The sequence below is a fragment of the Glandiceps talaboti genome, chromosome 3 (assembly GCF_964340395.1).
Source record: "Glandiceps talaboti chromosome 3, keGlaTala1.1, whole genome shotgun sequence".
Taxonomy (NCBI): Eukaryota; Metazoa; Hemichordata; class Enteropneusta; family Spengelidae; genus Glandiceps; species Glandiceps talaboti.
In genome coordinates, this window is record NC_135551.1 from 18,117,710 (window position 1) to 18,138,693 (window position 20,984).

Below are 20,984 nucleotides of genomic sequence, written 5' to 3' on the forward strand. Positions count from 1 at the left end.
ATGATAATTCTCAAGAAACCAGTTCTGTTGAGAAACCAGGATTATGGTAATAGTTCAATAGTCAAGTTGCTACAGGATTCTATTCGTTGTGACTTATTTGAACCCAAATAAAATTACATTGTATGTAATCAAGAAAAATCAAGAAAAATAAGAGATAAATCACATAAATAAAAGTGACAAAAAAATTATCAGTACAAAGGTTCCAGGGTATGCTTTCAGAAAGACAGACATTAAACTTACCTTCATGAAATGAGACAATATCATTTGTTAATACTAAGAGACACACAGATTGCACATACCCTACGCAAAAAGCACTGCACTTCCTTATCTTACAAATCATGGTTAACAAATCTTCATAGAAGACACAGTTCCCCTCAAATACCTTACTTCTATATTACTGAATGGGAACATGATTTGTGTGACTGTATTATTAAACATAATCTAAAAGAATTTAGTAAAATAATTGCTAACAATGGCTTAATTTTAATAGTCTACCCTGAAGGTCAAGGTCAAAGGTCCCTTTCTTACAAGAAGAAATCGTGCATGTGATAACATGGGGTTAGACACTTGAATTTAGTGTCTATAATTAAAGTTTTTGAGTTATGCATTAAATATATTGATTGTTACCACAAATATGTAAAAAGTACCCCAAAGTACTGTTCGTATATATATTCCTTGTCTTCTATATTGGCTGTACAAAGATTTAAAAGAAATTAGCAATACATACATACTACAAAGTGTCTGTGATACCCAAGAAATGGCTTAATTTCGATAATTGACAGTGAAGGTCACATACAAGGTCAAATATCATGATCTCTTCAGAAAGCTTGCACATGATAATATGGAAGTAGACACTTCAAAGGAGTCTCTATGTACAGGGGTATAACAGTTTCAGTTATCCAGTAAATATTGATTTTCAACAACAATTATGGCCGGTATTCATTCAAATTTGCATATATCATGAAACAAAGTGACGTGCATATGTCCCAAGTAATATGCCACCTTTGTGCCTGGTTTGATAGAGAACGGATTGTGCATTTCTGAGAAATGACATTACGACTGAACGGACACACACACATGCTTACAAGCATGAACTGATGGATGGAGCCCATTGTCATACATTTGTAGTCCCCCTTTGGGAGACTAAAGAAGATAAAAATCTAACTAACTTGAATGTAATGAGACTAAAACCAAGTCCTATGACTACCTTACAATTAACTTAAATTTGAAGAGTAACACTGATAACACTGATCAAAGCATTGCATTGAAGTGAAATGAAATGAAATGAACAGAACAGATAGTAACGATACAGAGAAACCAGGAGCTTTGAGTTGACAACAGATTATACTAATCAATTTCACATTTCCTTGGAAAGTCTTTGGAATGTCTCTTTTTTTCTTTACCAGAATGTTAACTTCTACATCTCAGTGGGACATTATAATTGTGATTCTTAATTCAGAATTCAGAGAATTTAAGAACATATTATGATTCAGATATAAATTCTGGTTCTGATTCTGAACCAGAATTCAGGAATCCATTATGGTTTTAAAAATATGTTCTGATTCTCATTCAAAATTCAGAATTTGGGAATACATTTTGATTATGATTCACAATAAAATTCTGATTCTAGTTCTGGTTCTAAATTCAGAATTCAGAATACAGTATAATTCAGAGATGCATTCTGATACAGTTTCAAGATTCGAATATAGGGACACATTCTGAATCTCTTTTAGGACTCTGACTTGGAGAATCCAGTCACATCAGACCAGCTAATCTGTTGTTGTCACTCAAAAAGCATGTAAACTGCTGAGTATAAAACTAACCTTTGCTGGGGTGGGGGTTAAGACACACATACTAACGTCAGGGTTTAGACTCAGTGGAGGTATCATCATGCTGTAAGTCCACTGTATCCTACATGCATGCAAAACACAGCGGCAAAATTAATTCACGAAAGGAAAAAAAGTGTGATCACAAAGTTTACAGTATCAAAACTTAAATCAACGGAAAGAAATTTCATGAAATAAATCCACTAGTAACAGTTTCTGACACATGTAATCGATACTTACATGCTAAGGGAAATTATTAATAATGAATAAATACCACAAGTAACAAGCTTTCTGGTGACATTCATTATCATACAAAACAAAACAAAATATGTATATTACACTGAAAATATCAGAAATTAAAATTATTTGTGAGAAGGGTAGGCTAACATCAACTTTTGTACAGATTTTGTCACGTCAAGAACTTTTACTGAAATTGGGAACAAAATTTGTTCAAGACTTCTCAAAACTAATTTTCATTTATAATATTTAGATATACTTATATACCAAACAACATTAAAAATAACGCAGTAAAAGACCTACCCTTGGTTCTGTAAACGTGGTAGCTCCATAATTTTGAGGTGATTGTTGCTGACTTGAACCTGATGAACTGTCTGGTGTAACAACTTCTGGTATGACCACTCCCCTTCGATCCATTAAACTATGATAAATACAAAGTGTATACTGTAAAACTAGAAATTTTTGCTAAAGACTTATTTTCGCTAAGTTCACTGAGAAACAAAAATGCCAAAAAATGTAGTGACTAAACTGCCTTCTTGATCATGAACATAAAGTACCAGTCTGGTAATTAGTAAAAATTAGTCTTTCAGAACTAGCTGAAGACTTTAAAATCGCAAATATTATGTAGGAGTGAAAATATCTAGGTTAACAGTATCACTGGTTGGCACACCAATCATCCATTTAAAGGGGAATGCCACTATGAAATGATGTCATTTTCATAAACTATGGTCTTTGGAGAGCCATTTCATGATTTTACATCACCTACAATTACTTGCGCTTTCAGAGAAACATTAAGTTGATCTTGTGCCTATATTAGTATATCTTTGCTGAGGGCCAAGGTCTCATTGGAGTCAGGAGAAATAATATATTCATGTTTGCACAATGATATATTCACGACATGTTTTAAACTGAAGGAAATAAGCACCAGGAATCATGAATATTCATGTTGCAACCATGAATACACCACAAGGGTTACTGGAAAGCATTCATATATCTTTAAGTGAACATTATTTATAGAGGACTATATCATAAATAATGCGTTTACAGACTGTTCACAGGCTGAGTGACACAACATATCTTTCAGTCTACCTGACACATTATTTATAGACGAATATATCATAAGGCCTAATGTGTGGTTCCGATTACGTTTAATTTTAGAATAGGTGGGGTATGTAGATTTTTCATTTTACTTTAGTATTTTTTTTTTTTTCTGTGAGTGTCAGGTTTTCCATTGTTTTCCAAAATGGTCTCTGTGCTGTTCATTTCTTCCTAACAGATGTACAGCCATTACAGATTGCAAGAACAGTTTTAGAGTGTCTTTTTAAGTTGAAGGCAATTTCCGCATCCACTATTTCTCATGGAGACTTCACAATTTTTGAGATTTTTTTTTTTTCGAATATGTTAAAAAAAAGCTTAGGGTCGGCAGTGAAAAGCTAGGTGGGGTCGGGTAACCGGAACCAAACAATTTACTTTTTTTAGGCCCAAGTAATATTTTGTTTACAGTCTGCTCCGTACCTGGTGTGAGTTGGACCACACAGAACTGCACAACAATTCCTACATATTGAACCGTAGCTATATGGATTGTAATTGTTTTCTCCTCGCTTTGATGACCATGATCCTTTTATCTGTAAGATTGAAAACATACAAGTAAAAGTAACAATCATCTAATCCTAGTGTGATAGTATATGGCATACACAAAACTTTTTTAGTCCAACTTTCTCATTTCCATAGCAACTGCAAAGCACTCAAACAATGCATACGTGTACTGTCATCACAAACTTAATATCAAATGATGACTAACAGATTATTAGTGTTATGTGTTCAATAATCTGATAGAGGTTAGCAAAATATCAAAAGCCAGGCTTATGCCAGCTGATGAACTAAAGGTGTACCATGTCCCATGTTAGAATTATGCCAACACACACACACACACACACACACACACACACACACACTTTACCATGCTACTATTAAAGTCACCCTTATATTTGGGCACAATAACACAATACTTATATTCTTCTTCTAGAAGAAGTCAAAATGTTATAGTCTTGTAAGGAACGCTGTGACAGGGTGCCCTCACACATCGATCAACCCCTTTCTTAGAGCAGGTCAGTGATAGGGAGCAACACGACGTATCTTACAGTTTAAAAAGGTTCTTGTATTGTAAGAAAAACGAATGTAAAATTTTTTTAATGGGCAGCCATTTTCATATGAAATATAGATTACATTATGGTAACTTTGATTTATGATAGCACATTTTCTTCATTTTAGAAGCAAGCTTAGATCTCGGTTCCTTATTAGTCAGAGATACAAGGTATTGTTAACTTAAATATTCAAAATCAATCATTTTGATACACACAACGGATAAGGCTCATGACATTTCAACATGCCTCATACTAAAAGTATAACCACAACTGACTAAACTTTGGCACTAACAGATTTTGGGCAGCCAAAGTTGCCATTTATAATTTAGGTTTCCAGGTTGAAGTAGGAGATACAAAATTTGAAGATACACTTTGGTAGCTGTTACAACTCAGACAAATTGATAGCAAATGCCCATTATTCATTCATTTCCACCATGCACTATAAGTGATTCTGGCACACCAACTTGAATGAATTGATATGTTTGTATCAATTTACAAATGTGAAACGGTAGCATGAGAAATTCTTCTGCAGCAAAAGACTTTTGTTTGTGATGGCTAAATTGATTAAGGAGTCATCCCTTTTAAGGCAAAATACTGAGAGTAGGCATTGACAATAGCTTCAAGGTGCTTCTTCACACAGGAATGATTGTCCACATTGTGCATTGCGCAGACACATATGTACAAAGGACTGTGGGATTATCTGTAGTCTTTATAATACCTAATTTATGGTGATCAGTGAAATAACCCCAAGGCAATGAGTCTTGGTATAAACCAAGACTAGATTATTAGTGGCTACAAAGAATACGACATAAATTTTACAACAGTAAGTGATTCAAATTTTTCATCACATTCTCAAAATGCATGTTCAAGCTTCAAAATACTGGTGTGCAAGTTCCCTATCAACAAACTGGCTACTGACGTACTGTTATCTTAGAAGATTCGTTTAATTGATCTTTTAGTTTGAATGATGTCCTACACATAGAATAGCACCCTCTGTTGACAGAATAGGGAGAGATAAGCATAGGTCAAAGGTTATCAGATTTGCATATACTCATTGAATCATACTTTTATTTCACTGAAATACCACTGACATGACACCATATACGTGTTGATTGAATTTCTTACTTTTCTTGTACAATGAAAATGTGTGTCTATCAGTCTATGCAAAGTTCACTCATAATGTACAATATGAAGGTAATTAGTGTATTGTTTGTTTTATGCAATTACAATGTGAGTGAGTTACCATTGTCAATGAAGAATATTCCTAATCTCAGATTATGTGCTCTATTATACGCCCATCTACACCACTGCATATACTTGTTCAATAAAAATATTTTGACTAGTAAACTGGTGTAATATGAACAAAACTATTTGCAAAGTTTGAAGCAAAAGAACCGTCTCAAAAGTTGGTAGCAAAAAAATCAATCACACCTCTGAAATAATCCATGGAGACAAATTTGTTACTGTGTGAATCAGACTCTCTCAATTTTGGTGCATGGGATTATTTCCCTAGGAAAGTGCAGATATGTGTGCTTACTCCACCCACCATCCCGAAACCTCATCCGCATCCTTCTTTAACCTAATATAAGACTTACTTCTTCATTTGTAGTGGCATTTACGCATACAAGATAAGAGTGGTAGCCACACAACCCTATGACTGTCATAAAGGAGAAAACAGCTATGACACCAACAATCACAGTGCGAATGAAGTCAAGGAAATTAATCCAGCAAATAAAGCATGCATGTGAAATAACCTACTTATTTTCTAGTTATCTAAATGAATAATTGTGTACCTAAGTTCAAAAAACAGACTTCTACTGACTCTCGGATTCAACTTTAAAGGTTACATTTTCACAAATTATTCAAGTGCTAAACTGGTATTTAAAAAAAAAAATAATTTTGCTATATTTTCAAGAGACATAAATATTGGCCTATTCTTACTTAGGATGACAGCATAGATAGTGTTCTAGCAATCGAAGTCTCGGTTTACTTAGATAGACACTATTACTGTGTTGCCTCTGTTGTGCGAATCTGATGACCCTATGATAGTGTAACCTGAAGTAAGTGATGTAAGTGATACCTCAAGATAGTGCAAACACTGGAAGCCCCCAAAATTGCAAGATCACGGAAGTCATCAGAAATGCAATCCTACTTTGAATACAACAATATCCCCTCAATAGCTTATTATATCAACATGTCACAATAGTTTTAGTTTGTGTCTATCTTTATACACCAAGACCTCAATTGCCAGCGTATTAGCATAGTTGAACAAATCTAATCTTATATTTTTTCTTTACATGGAATCAGTCCTGTCCAGACACTGAAAAGCATTGTTCAAATGGAATACATCCGGTCCAGAAACACAGTTTTCCTTTGTACTAGTATCTCTAAGAACATTTAATTCAAATAATTCATGTATAAAGCCAACATGAGTTGAGTTTTCCAAGAGTGGCAATAAAATTCTAAAAATTTCAAGACAATGTTGTAACAAGCTTGATAAGGATAGTCCTTGGATTATATCACTTTCAAATGGAATTTGTTCTCACTAATCTAACTAAAAGTCTTCTTTCTTTTCATCTTGACTTTTTTTTTTGCATGTTATTGTAGATAAGTGAGAAAGAAAGAAATTTGCATGTACATGTAATTCATTAAGATTAATACTGTTTTCATAGAAAATACTGAATGGCAATTTGTCTGAAAGACTGGGAATACAGTGATGTTAGGTTAAAGTATGTTTACCAACATAAGTAGCTGTCATCAAATATGTTCTATATAATTCAATTAAATGAAGGGGGTAATTGATATGACATTTGGGCACCTTCCGAGAAAAATAGGTAAGCATTATTCCTCACTTCTCTTGCATCTAAATGCTGCCATCAGCATGCCAGCATCATCATCACCATTAAGCATTTCTACACATTGTCTAAACAATGGAAATGCTTATTTTTTTTCTATTCTAAATTTTACTAACTACTTGGACCACTTCACAAGGAAAATGTGAATGCGAACATACACATCATTCAGAGACAAAACTATCATGTTCCTACACCTAATGGTAAGTGCAAAGCTACTGCATACTTCAATAACTTTCATTTGATCTCAGACTAGTTCTTGAATTCATAAACTTAACATATATTGACAATGTATCTATTGAATATTAGATAGCAGAATATATGTTGAACATAAACACATTAAATATAAACAAAAGAAAAGTTAACATTATTTCTCTAAACAAAAGAAAAAAAATTATTTCCTTTTTCACACAAAAGGAAAAAAATGCCATAGAAAATGAACATCAAGCATTTCAAAAGAGGAGATTAGGTACCTGCATATTAAATAGAAAGATGCGAACCTTGCAAACCCTTGGAGTACACCAACAGTGGAATTAAAATTTGTTTAAACTTGGGCTATACTTTTGTGGGATATGAATTCATGGAGACACATTGACGAAAATGTTTATGGATTGTGATCAAAATGCATCTGTAACCATAGTAACCTAGAGATGAAATAATCAAGTGTCAATTTAACTTTCATCCTCATTTCCTTTTGGTTGGATTATTCTGGTATTCCTGCATGATGGAAATAAATGAATAGATTGCAAGAGCCTTGTGTCTAGTAGCAAACAGCAAAAGTATAGAGAGATGCATGAAAATATTGGGTGCAATTAAGTAAGCATGTGTTTTTGGCTGGTTTTTTTTTGTTATAAATGAAGTTTATTGGTTGACTGGTTTCTTGTATACCTTGAAATGATTAGTTGGCATATGTTATACTCAAATATTATTGGCTGTAATGATCTTGTAACATTGGATATAAGACTTGTCAGCATCAACTATGCTAAGTAGATATGATTATATTTATAACCCCCATCCCACCCTATCCCTAACAAACAACTGCCCACACAAAGATTCATGCATACAAACAAACAAACACACTGTGTGTCATTCTGATAAGACAACCATTGGAAGAGATAATGTGTGAAAAACATTCATTCTCACATGACATATCACACTGATGCAAATTTTGAACATAGTGTCAAAACAGGTTTGTGCATGGAATTGCCAATGACATGACACTTCTGGAACATCACTGAAGTGATGCCTTATGGCACACACATTTTTGCACAAGTCTTTTTTTATCAGTCTATGGTATGCAACACACTGATTTTTGGTGCCTTTGTGTTTCACTTCAAGAAAATTGATTTTGTACAGAAATAAAATGTAAATCTTGAGGATGACTTACATCTTCGTTTGTGGTTTGATTAGAAGTGATAAGGTAGGTGTGAAATCCAGCAAGGCCTAGAATGGACCAGATAGACACAAAACAAACTACCGCTTCCAAGATAGTGAGAAGAGTCAGTCAAGGAAAAGAGCTACACTCAATTCTACACACACAAAAAATGATGTGAATGACAAGCTTGATAGAAAAAAAAAAGGAACTCTCACCCAAAATATCATGGTGGGACGAACAGTTCTTGAACAGAATGACATAACATGACAAGATCTATGCTTTGTCTGCAGATACTTTAAAAATAAACCCGCCTTTTGAGTTAAGCCAAATCTTGCATACAAAAGTTGATTCCGAATATGGCAGGCACAAGTGGTACTGGAGGCATCATATGAACATTTGGTAAATGTAGTTTGAAGTTTTCCTCAAAATGAGTAAATTTTATCAATGGATACAAAGTGCATTATATTTGAACAAATTATGATTTCTGTAAATATGCTTAGGTATAAACGCAAGGTTGTCTTCTTCACTCAATCTTTTGAAGTGAAATAATCCATTTTTAATGACCGAAATATAGCACATATACATGTATGAAGTATTGGCAGAGAAGGAATAACAAAGTTTAGGTGAATGAGTTCCATTTTCTTTGCTTCTATGGTATACAGTGTAAGCATGGAAATATTTTAAAACATGTGAGAGGAAGACAGGACTACACATACATTTACACTCTGCAAAATAGAATCGTGCTGTCAGAAACTTTGAGAATCAAACAAAAAGAAGAAGAGAAGCATTCCCTTTTCATAAACAATGTGAAATTCTTATGTGAAATTGTTAGGTACTGTAATTATACAGACATTAATTACTACTTTTTTTTTCGAAAATTCCTGCTCATTAGACAAGTGAGTGTTTGTGAAAAAGAACAAACAATTTATGGTGGAAAGAGTTTTGAATTAGTTTTCCTGTCATGAATTTAAGATATAAGAGTAGAGATTGGTAAATATTGTAAAAAAAAAATGGTGGCTGACTAGTTTCTTCGATATTCAGGAAGTGGATGCATAGAAAGAAATGTGCACACACTGGTAACAAAGACATTAAGCACATTTCTTTCCCGTAGGAGTTATAATCATATTGTCAGTAATTTTCCTTTAACAGAAGAGTCTAACTTTAGACACAGTACAAAAGAAATTATACACTGTGTGTATGCTACATAATGAAGAGCAAGCTATTCCTTTTTTGTTACTTTGTTTTCTTTAGCCATGAAAATTAGTGAAGGGTCTGAGCATGAATTGAAAATATATAAACATGCTCTAATCACAAGTATTACAGCGCTGAATCAAGAAACATCAAAGCAAAAGTTACACTATTGTTTAAGCAAAGTTTTTTGAGATTTGATATACATGCGGGATGACTTTCATGTTTTTTGGAAGTATGTCATGCACAGCAAGATGAATGACACAACAGAATGTTATTTGATGAAAAAAACCGGCCAGTAGTTATTCCACACAATGTCAGTTGATAGTCATTTTTGTTACTAATACTAGTATTGCTGTAAATAGAATAAATTTTGATGATTTTCCAATACTTTTTAGCAGAATTCCCATCAAAATTTGAGTATAACATATACATAATTAGTATAATTTTACCAGACTTTCCCATTTTTTTTTTTTTTGAAAGTTACAATTTTGTTTGCTTGTAAACACAATTTGTTGCTATACATGTATAATAGAATTTTCTTTTCAAGGATATGTTTTTTGAAACGTTACAGTTTTGTGTGATTGTCAATACTGTTAGTTTGTTGTAAGGTTATAACTACTGTAACAATATCACCTTCTTTTCAAGGCCAAGCTGTTTTTTTGAAATGACAACTTTGTTTGTGAGCGAAGTTTGTTGCAATATAATTATAGAAACCGTTTCTTCTATTCAAAGAGAAGTTGGGGTTTTTTTTTGGCTAATTACTGACATTGTGAGACTACATGTACTCATCAGACCACTACTACTACTACTTAGTACAACTCATGCAAATAACATATCTACATCATGCACTTCGTGTCACTCACACATTGATTTAAAGTAGTACCATTCTCTAATCACTCACTTTATAATAACAGGTCATAGAAAGAGAAAACGATCAATGCAATTGCACTACGATCCATCATTCCACCATGCAATATGCCATGCAACAAACAAATTTATGCAACGATAAGAACGAAACTTTCCGAACAATTTCATATTTCAGACCAAAATGAGAATAGAAGTGAACGGAAAAATTAATATAAGTGTCTATTCTCAGCAACAATGAAAAAATGGTTAGTTTTTTTCTTACTTTATCCTGAATTTTTAAGTAGATATGATAATGTTGTTTGCGTGAATATTTCTGATGCTCTTTGGGTTAGCATATATGTTTAGTAATAACTGCATTTTGAGGGTTTCACACCCTCAGATCAAAGTGATCCAATTATTAACCAACTTGTAACGTAATGAAAAAAAAACTATTTGAACTGAGTTATTTATGAAAACACACTTGATGCACTCTTTATAGCTTTTCCCTTTACAAATTTACAAATGTTATTATCACGACACCAATGTTACCATGGTGACAACACCCACACCTTGCCACTGTTGATATGGTAGACACAATAATAGGGTTTAGTTGACAAGGAAGGGGGGGGGGGGGGGGGCACGTTAAAATGAGGTGGAAAGCTGTTAAACAAAAAAGCCTTATAATAATACACTCACATCTTCATTGGTAGTTAAACTGGAAGCTACAAGGTAAGTGTGAAAGCCAGCCATTGTCATGATAGACCAAATAGAAAGAAAACAGATAAGGATCTCTATTATAGTGAGAACTAACAGTTAAGGAAGACAGGAACAATTATCAAATGAGCGCATGGTCTAACGTAAAGAAAAAAAAAGGAAAACATATTAAGCTAGGGTGCAACATGCTACACAAGCAGTTAATTTGCAACATAGTGGCAGAAGAACAAAAGACAAACAAATAAAAATATAACAAACAGAAATTTCCATCTACACTAACTGTCCTTGGAAATTGATCTTGTCAGCAATTAGATGCAACGATTCTATGAAATAGCGCCCTCTGGTGTTAGAGTTGAGCAGCATGTGAAAATGTGATACTGTGGATTTTGTTCACTTTTGATCTGCAGGTTCCTTGAAAACAGCCTGCCACTGTAACATGTATGACACATCAATAAGAAATTCTAAACATGATTGTTCTCAACCAAAGAGACACTTTGAGTAAATCACTGTGAATCCACATTTTGCTTTCCCAATGAAATGTTCGTGCAGGATATCTTTAGCTGCAAGTTACATTTCCAAGAAACCTTAAAGTAAATAATTATATTTTAGTATAACTAATACAACTCGGTGATGACATTTTTGAATGTATACACTACCACAAGAGGGCGCTGTTTACTATTAAGCCAATAAAAATTGCAATCTGGATATTAACGTATGTAAGCTTCAGAATTGAATAACTGATCATTTACAAACCCTCCCACTGCAGTATTCTGAAACACAAAATTTTGGCTACTTTTATGAACTATCATTTCTCTTCCCTGTTTACTTCAATGCATTGCTTATAGAGATGAAATTCTATACCAATCTCAACAATTGTGAATAATGGGATAAAATGTTGATACCTGGAATGTGGAGATACAGAACTATGATTGAATGCAGTGAACGGTAAGACATCTACAATGCATACCATGTCTGGCTTTATTTTTATTACCCATGCACAAACCATGCACACACACAATACTCTCTGGCATTCTTTTTATCGCCCATGCACAAACCATGCACACACATACACACACATACACACACACACACACACACACATGCAAACTTAAATACTAGTACTTATAATCGTAGAGAAATGGATGATGATTAAAGTTTGAACATTAATGGGATGTTGTATTTACCCTCTTGGCTATTTAAAATGTACATGAAACTCTGAGTGGACAGGACAGTTAGTTTAATAAAAAGTTAATTTTAGGAAATCATGTTTCATTACCATGCCCTTCTTACAAAAAAAATGTATATGCTAGTATACATCATGCGAACCGGCAAAACATAAAGTTAAAACATAGCATTGTGCCAGACCTATATCTATCGATTACTTCACCATATCAAAAGAGCTACTGAATATTGAAAATGCATATTTCAAGTTACACTAATAAAATTCATAAAACAATTCACACAAATTTCACTGATACACAGTAGTTCATTGCACTGTGTGATTAGAAATAAAACTACACTTTAGAGATAAAAAGTGTATACTGAAAGGATATCTGGCTGGTGATTCTTTGATTGCTTCTAGAAAACTGCCTGTATCATCTGTTCCTGTAATGTAATAAATCAAACAATGATGTTACTATTAGAACTGCTGGTAGAACTTCCATATTTGGGTAAGTGCGCTGAAATTTGACATTAACTTGACTTCCATATTTGGATAGAAATGCTAATGGAGCTTCCATATTAGGGTAACCATGCTGGCATCTGACATTATTTGGCTTCCATATTTGGAAACAAATGCTAATAGAACTTCCATAAATGGGTAACCATGCTGACATCTTATATTTCTTTGATTCCATATTTGGAAAGAAATGCACAAACTTCCATATTTGGGAAACCGTGCTGGCATCTGACATTTATTTGACTTCCTTATTTGGAAAGAAAAGCTAGTACAACTTCCATATTTGGTAAACCATCATGACATCTTATCTTATACTTCCATATGTGGAAAGAAATACTTTGGCCTATAGAACTCGCATATTTGGGGAAACTGTGTCAAAATTTGACATGCTACAAATCAGTAAAATGTCATTTACAGATACTTACGTAGGATAAGGTGTGTGATGACGCATGCAAATACAAATACACAGAGGAACGCTAGTGATAGTATAAAGAGGTAGAAATATCTGTAGTTTCTTTTACCAACACAGTTGCCAACCCACGGACAGTGATGATCAAACCTCTCTGAAAACAAGAACCAAGAAATGAATCAGTACTCTATTGTTCAACTTGCACAAAGTGTACATGTACATTTTTTTTTCTTGTGTTGTCTTATTATAAGTAAGGCTTCTCATGCACCTAATCTAACTGTATTGAAGTCAACACATATATATAGATAGCGATGACACGGAATAGACATTGAATCTAATCTGCCAAATTTAATACAAATATGAACAGTTAGAGGGGCTAGTGGGGTATGACATGCTTAGGGGGTCAAATCAGATGATGGATAGAATGAGATTTTTATTGATACAAACAATCGAGGAAGACAGAAATTTCACTGCCATATGCTTAAATGTAGTTTAGCATTGAAAATACAGATGAAGGTAATTGCAATATGAAAATGATGCATGAGCTGAATGCTGCCACCATACATTGTACATTTGAAAATAACACGACAGATGCATTGAATTGTGGTTATTTTGTATTAGATTCCACATGGCAGAAGTTTGACGATTATTGTGAGTTGTACTTCTGTGGTTATTTTTGACAGACGATCTCAAATTTAATAATAGTTGCTGACACTTGTTACAATAAGCATCGAATTTGTCATGTACATAATCTAATACTTAGCTATAGCCAGCCACATGAAAATGTTGACGTTTGTTCCAGGCCTACATGTACAATGTAACTGCCATTTATAATATTTCCTGATGAATTCTTAATGTGGAAGTCTACATGTGTGGTCTTCTCATGCACAATAACAACTTTCTAAATCATCTAAACTCAACAAGATAACCTATTCTCAATGAACGTCACATGACAGACGGACGGATGGATGGATGGATGATGAAACCCAACAAATAAGTCCTCTCCCGGCGGTGCCCATGGAGACTAATAAGCATAAACAAATGTCTATGAAGTTGAAAAGAAGCTAGGAAAGAGTGCTAATTGAGTCTTGCCACTCAATATTCAGAGTCTACCGTACATGCATTTACACTGTACTTAAATATGAAATACATTGTACTCCATGTCTGTCAAAATGACAGGTAGTATTATCAGTTACTGACTTTCAACATAAGAGGACCAACATGAATTACATGTACTGTAAACCCAAGATGTTTTCGCTACTAGAATATTTTGCGATTTTTCATGTAGTCTTCAGCTAGTTCTCGAAGACTAACTTTCACTAATTACCAGACTAGTAAATATTGTTTATTTACAAGAAGGCATTTTAGTTACTATTTATTTTTGTGTTTTAGTTTTCCTGGGAAGGGAAAATAAATCTTTAGCAAAAAGTTCCAGGTTTACAGTATTACTATTACATACATGTATGTACCAGAGATCACTTGCACTAGTGCACGCACATACCGGTGGTATTTGCACTGCAGCACAACACCGAAAACATATTGCATACCCGTATGCAAATGATATGCAAATGTCAGCATAACTTTTCGATGTACATGAAAGCGTGTGATCACACAGTATATTTGGGGAAATTTGCTGTTCCGGATATACATACATGTACGTAATAGTAACAGAACCCCATGCCACGCAAGTGCCAGTTTGGGTGCTCAGGGAAATTAGCACTTGTGCTTGCTGTGTTTGTTGCTGCACTGTCAATCACTATGAAAGCACTGTGGCAGAGAGTACTTGAAGCACTCAATGCAAATACAAAGATACTTGCATTCATGTGTCTTGGGGTTCTGTCACAGCATATGATGTAGTTTTTATGTCTTACATCTTAGTATACATGTATTACTTGACTGACATCGTCCTTACCTACACAATTATCACATATACTACAATGTGATGCTCTGGGAGGCCGGAATATTTTACATGTAAAACAATATTTAAGTTTGACTGTTTGTCCATTTATAGTAACTTCTTTTACTCTGGGTGGTGGTCGGTATGTAGGATTATTTGGATTAGGCACCTCTGTTGAAGAAAAAAAAATGAAATATAAACATCTCTTTCAGTTATACATGTATTAGCATTTTACATTTGTATTTCTGTCAGCACTTTATTCTAATAAGGCAATTCTTACATTGTCTAGGACAGGTTTTGATAAGAAGTAACAGAAAAATTTTCCAGTTTTGATCAACAGGCTTTTGTCACAATCTGGGAGCAAGTGTATGACAGTGGTGACACTGGTGGTCATGTGTTGTCAACCATAAATATCAGGTTGTTATAGGAGGTCCAACCCCCTGCGACCCTCTAACCTAACCCAACCCAACTCCTTAGTTTGTAGTTTTAACACATTGTTTGGACAGTCAGTCTACTGTTCTACATTCCTGCCTCTATTCATGTATTGGGTCTCAATGGAAAGAAGCCAACCCTTGCAGTGTGTGTGTGTTGTGAAGACTGGTTGGTCTCAACAAAACTCATCTCAAAAGGTTTCCAGAAGTTCTGACTAGCATTCACCCTGTTAGTATATAGCATAACAGGTTGATAAATAAAATAATAACATATATGAACATGTATATATACATGTACATAACATACAAATGTATATAATTTGTCTGTTGATTGCTTGACTGATAGGTGAGGATGCATCTTTGATCACTTTTGCATGTTACTGCTGAGGACTACAATTAAACTTCACATCTCCAGTCTCACTGAGAAAAAGTCTACTACACTTGATACTATTAGCACACAGTTGGCCCAATGCTTGCACAGCCAGAAAAGCAATCTTGAGATGTACTATTATCTCTTACTGACAACTTTAACTTACCAATTTGTTTTTCTATATCTGCGGCTTCGTCTGGAGTTGATCTGGGTATTACTCCTGGATCACTAAAACTTGTCCGAAGTAATGCTGCCATCACAAAGATAAATAACAATATGGCTATAATTGGGATGGCTGGTGTGAGATTTTCAGCTAGGTATGGACAACTGAAAGGAATAATAAAGACAACACCACATTAAAAGCCATGAAAAGTGTCAGGTGTAAAACCATAGACCCTCCACCCACGGTGGGTCTATGGTAAAACACTCCAGTCACAGGAAATACATGTACTGTTGTGAAAAAGTAATCAAAAGTCAATTATTACATTAACTTTATTTTTTTTACTATAAAGCAGCATATGATAGAACTCACTCTGCTATAAAAAGTGGGGACAGGGTTCTTCAAACATGTGTACATTATGTATACAACTGTATTGTGTTACATGTATGATGCGCAAACATCTACTATTGTACACTGTATATGTATGGTTTTTGGTGCTGGATTTATTCTTACTCATTTTGTGAACTGGTGGTCCCCGGACCAGTGCCTTAAAAAATCCAGTGGTCCTGCTCAAAGAACTAGTTGTCCCAGGTTCCACTATGTGAAACACTAAATTTTTTCCATGAATATATATATATTCAGACATGCACCATTATTTTTTGAAGGATAACACAATTATGGATACAGAGATGAATAGAATTGGCAGAAACCAAGCATACATGTATCAACTTCAATTTCAATTTTATTTCAAATCTGTGATATGGCAAAATGAATTTACCAATAAAATGACAGGTAAATCAATATTAATGGAAAACAAGGTAAGTGTCAATGTCAGTAATTGTGTCCTGTAGATGGGATTGGCATAACATGATCACCTAAAGTTTGAAAGGTAAGAGTTACATGTATTTGTAAAGTAATGTCTAACCATCAAGGTTACATGTACAGTACTTAGTCACAAGATAAGATATCAGTCAGGCAACATCCATTTCTTGCACAAACTTTGTCCAGGTGAGTGTTACTTTTTCTAATTTTCAACAATAATGTCACCAGCAGCATCATAATTAGATCCAGTATTGCTTGATGCCCTAGCATGCCCATGGATGTGTCTGTACCCCGTAGTACATTTTAAGCCAGTGTTTAATGGCTTCGTTGGCATTGAACTCATCTAATGCTGGCCCTTCACACACTACTAGTAACTGGTCTCGAAGAGACCCCTGTGTCAGTTGTGTTCTTAAACAATTTTTGACATTGTTCATGTTACTGAATCCACGCTCACAGCTAGCAGTTGATGGAGAAATTGCCATTGTTAATTCAACTAGATGCAGCACATGGGTCAGAGCAGGATTGTTCATTCTCATTAGTCCACTGTACACATCCAGTAGATCATTTGATCTGAGTGGCCTGATGAACATTTTCAGCAGGATCCATTCCCTATCTATACACTCTCTGTCTGCATCTGTGAAGCATGACTTCATGCTTGTATGTACCATGTCATGCACTTCTTGATTTCCAAATGTACCAAGTTCTCCATCATGGATTGGCCACTTATGGAAATATAGAACACACAGCTTGCTCAATGGTTCAGTATTCAGACTCCTGAATCGTTTTTTTCAAACCACCAGAATTTTCACCCCACTTCTCACCAGGCCCCCCTTCCGTAAATTCTGACCTTACATGTACAAATGTATAGTTGTCTTTCATAATGTCGACAATGTCTAATGTAGCCACCAATCAAACCATTCCATTGACACACAGTGCAGTCGGCTCACCCTTTCTCCGTCAGAAACGGCTATGTCATGCCATGTGTGATAACACAGTATGGTGAATTGTTTTGTATTAAAATTGTTCCAAACAGCATCAGCTTAATTCACAATTTATAGTCATGCTGCCATCATTTCAAACGTTTTTACTTCTGTAATAATGCACATATTATTTTCACACTGTATGCAGTTCCATAGGATCTACAAAATGTATATACGTTATATATTGTATATTGTACATGTACATTTTTGTATGACTATACAATGTACAGTGTATACACAAAATGTGTATACGATGTACATTGTATAGTGTGACAGGTGTTACAAAAATGTATTTGTCACTGCTGAACAGATGCCTATTTATTACATTTGTATGCATTATAGGTATAAAATGTAAATGTAATTACAGTAAAGTGTCATTATTCCACATTCATGTATATTCATATCTAACTCATTCCAGTACACAGAATAAAAATTATATGCTGTCTGTTGTACATGTACATACCCAAAATGTACATATATTTATGTGAATATTATCATTTGTAAAACAGTTCATATTCTGACTTTCCACTAACGGCATTGCTCAGAAATGGCATGTTAATGTACATTTTTGTAGGGATACATGTAGCTGGCATTTCCTAAAGGGTTGTCATTGGCCGAGTGGTTAAACCACTTGCCTCTTACCACTGCGGTTGGGGTTCAGACCCATTCAGGGTTTGATTAAATTTACAACGCTGTAAGTAAGAAGAGTGTCATTCAGTTTGACTCTACCATACAGTGCAGGTTTTCTCTACTCTGGTTTCCTCCTGCATTAACATACTACTAATAACACTGAACCCATGAGGGCTGGCCTCACTGAACCTCTTGAAAGTGTTTTCAAGTGTTTATACATGCACATGTATACTTAAATAACAATCCAGTATAAATAAAAAATGATGATTATTATTATTACACCTTTCAAATGAAACTGTTAGTGTATGGTTGTTCTACTCAGGATAAATTGCAAGTAGCTAATTTGCATGATATTTTGCATATCAATAACATGGTAATTTGCATATAATTTGCATAATGGTCAGCATATGTTTTATAACATACATGAACATGTACATGCACATGTCTTCAACCTTGAAACATACTCTGACATGTTGATATTTCATACATACATTTTTGTACACTCATGCACATTTCTCTTCATGCGAAAGTACATGTATTATAATTCTATTATAATATTGTCCTTCAAATATTACTAAAGCCTGTACATGTACATTGTATAACACTTTTGAAACAGCAGAAACCTGACAAGCATGATGGCCTGGATAGCGTTAGCAGCACCATGCTTTCTCTATAGTGGGGAGAAGACTGTAGTACGGTAGTACATGTACATGTAGTAGTACCACTACTGTAGTAGTAGTAGTAGTAGTAGTAGTAGTACCAGTAGTAGTATATGTGTACCACCAGTAGTAGTAGTTAGTAGTAGTAGTAGTAGTTGTACTTAGCAGCAACAGCAGCAGTAGTAACCCCATGTGTACATGTGTATAGTAGTAGTAGTACACAAGTAGTAGTAGTAGTAGTAGTAGTAGTAGTAGTAGTAGTAGTAGTGCAATATTATAGACTTTGTACATTGTAATACCTCACTGTAGTGCACTGTACATGTACAATCATTATGTATACAGGACAATATATTAATTCAAAACGTCAATGACAATACTGATTGATAGGGACTTTACATTTGTATATTACTTGTTACTTACACACTCTTATTTTACAGTACAATATTATTAGTTTAATACCCTGTACAAATGTACAAATGCAGAGTACACATACAGCTACAAAACAAAATGTACAGGCACAGCCGCCACACATACATGTACAAATCAAATGTATAGACAACAATGAAGTGTCAAAGGAATGTGTTTATCAAGACACTAAATGGAAAAATCAGTTTGGCCTTCTCACCTACAATGAATGTACACATGTACATGTACATGACTAAAGTACAGTGTCCTGTGTGATATATGACAGCTGAACAAGGGGTTTTGTTAATACAGTTGTATGTGTACTATACAATGTACATGTAAGTGTTCCTTTCACAGAATGATGTGCATGTGGGGTTGCAAGACTGGCACTGTTTTATACAAATGTAGCTTCGTGTATAAAATATATGTATTTAAATTGCACAATGTACATGTAGGTGTGTCTGCCAACACACCATTTGTCTAGTACTACATATACAAATGTACAATGTAGTAGAACAGTAGTACTGGTACATTTATGAACGTGCAGTTGTCAACAAGAACAACTGTCAGTTGGCTTCAATCCAAACAGGTTGCTGCAAAGATACATGTACAATGTAGTATACACCTGTGGTCTGGCAGTGAGGGCACGAGTAGACATCTGTTAGCCTGATCTGTTATCCAACAACTACATTATGTATTTCCCAAGGCTAATACTTATGTACAGTTGCTTTCACAGCACTAGGGGTAATACATGTACATGTACATTATGAATGTGACATCTACTAGTGCTCGACAATAAGTGTTTTATAACACATCACATTCTCAGGCACGTACATTGTGAACATTGTATTCTTTCAATAGTCAAAGCAAATCACTGAAAAGACGAAAGTGCTATATGACTAATACCCTAGGGAAAATAGAACATGACTAGTGTCTCACTGTATGGAAATTGAGGTCACTATATAGGTCACTACTAGTAGATTAGTATTTTAGCTGAAAACTTGTGCACAGCATAATTTATGCTTTCACAAATTGATGCCATAGTCAGTAATAAGGTACGAGATGTTGTACATGTACCACACCTTCAATCTACATGTACATGTGTATCAGCCAGCATTCACATTTGAGAAGAAGTCTGAACAACACAAGATACATACTACATGTATGGCAACTCTATTGATGCCATAAATCCCATTTGTATATTTCAAAGAAAAACAAAAAGTTGGTGATAATTATGGAATGCCTTGTCCATACATGTACATATACATTGTACATATACAATGTACTGTGATGTACTTGTACATATACAAGTTACATACATGTACATGTACATGTACCATGCACAAGCCACGTTATTG

The 20,984-nt window shown here is 34.5% G+C and overlaps 1 protein-coding gene across 3 annotated transcripts in view; it reads right to left on the reverse strand.

The window, feature by feature from the left end:
- LOC144453951 (palmitoyltransferase ZDHHC18-like) overlaps positions 1 to 20,984 on the reverse strand; it is a 38,877-nt gene that overhangs the window by 6,528 nt on the left and 11,365 nt on the right. Inside the window, exons 2-9 of one of the 3 annotated variants that reach the window (XM_078145323.1) lie at positions 16,137 to 16,297; positions 15,185 to 15,340; positions 13,289 to 13,426; positions 12,739 to 12,790; positions 11,168 to 11,270; positions 3,579 to 3,688; positions 2,367 to 2,484; positions 321 to 323 (exon numbers count right to left, since the gene is read on the reverse strand). In XM_078145323.1, coding sequence (XP_078001449.1) covers positions 321 to 323; positions 2,367 to 2,484; positions 3,579 to 3,688; positions 11,168 to 11,270; positions 12,739 to 12,790; positions 13,289 to 13,426; positions 15,185 to 15,340; positions 16,137 to 16,297 — 841 coding nt within the window. Of the gene's footprint in view, positions 1 to 320; positions 324 to 2,366; positions 2,485 to 3,578; positions 3,689 to 5,802; positions 5,906 to 8,446; positions 8,550 to 11,167; positions 11,271 to 12,738; positions 12,791 to 13,288; positions 13,427 to 15,184; positions 15,341 to 16,136; positions 16,298 to 20,984 lie in introns of all 3 variants that reach the window. The other 2 variants (XM_078145321.1, XM_078145322.1) reach the window with 2 other exon arrangements.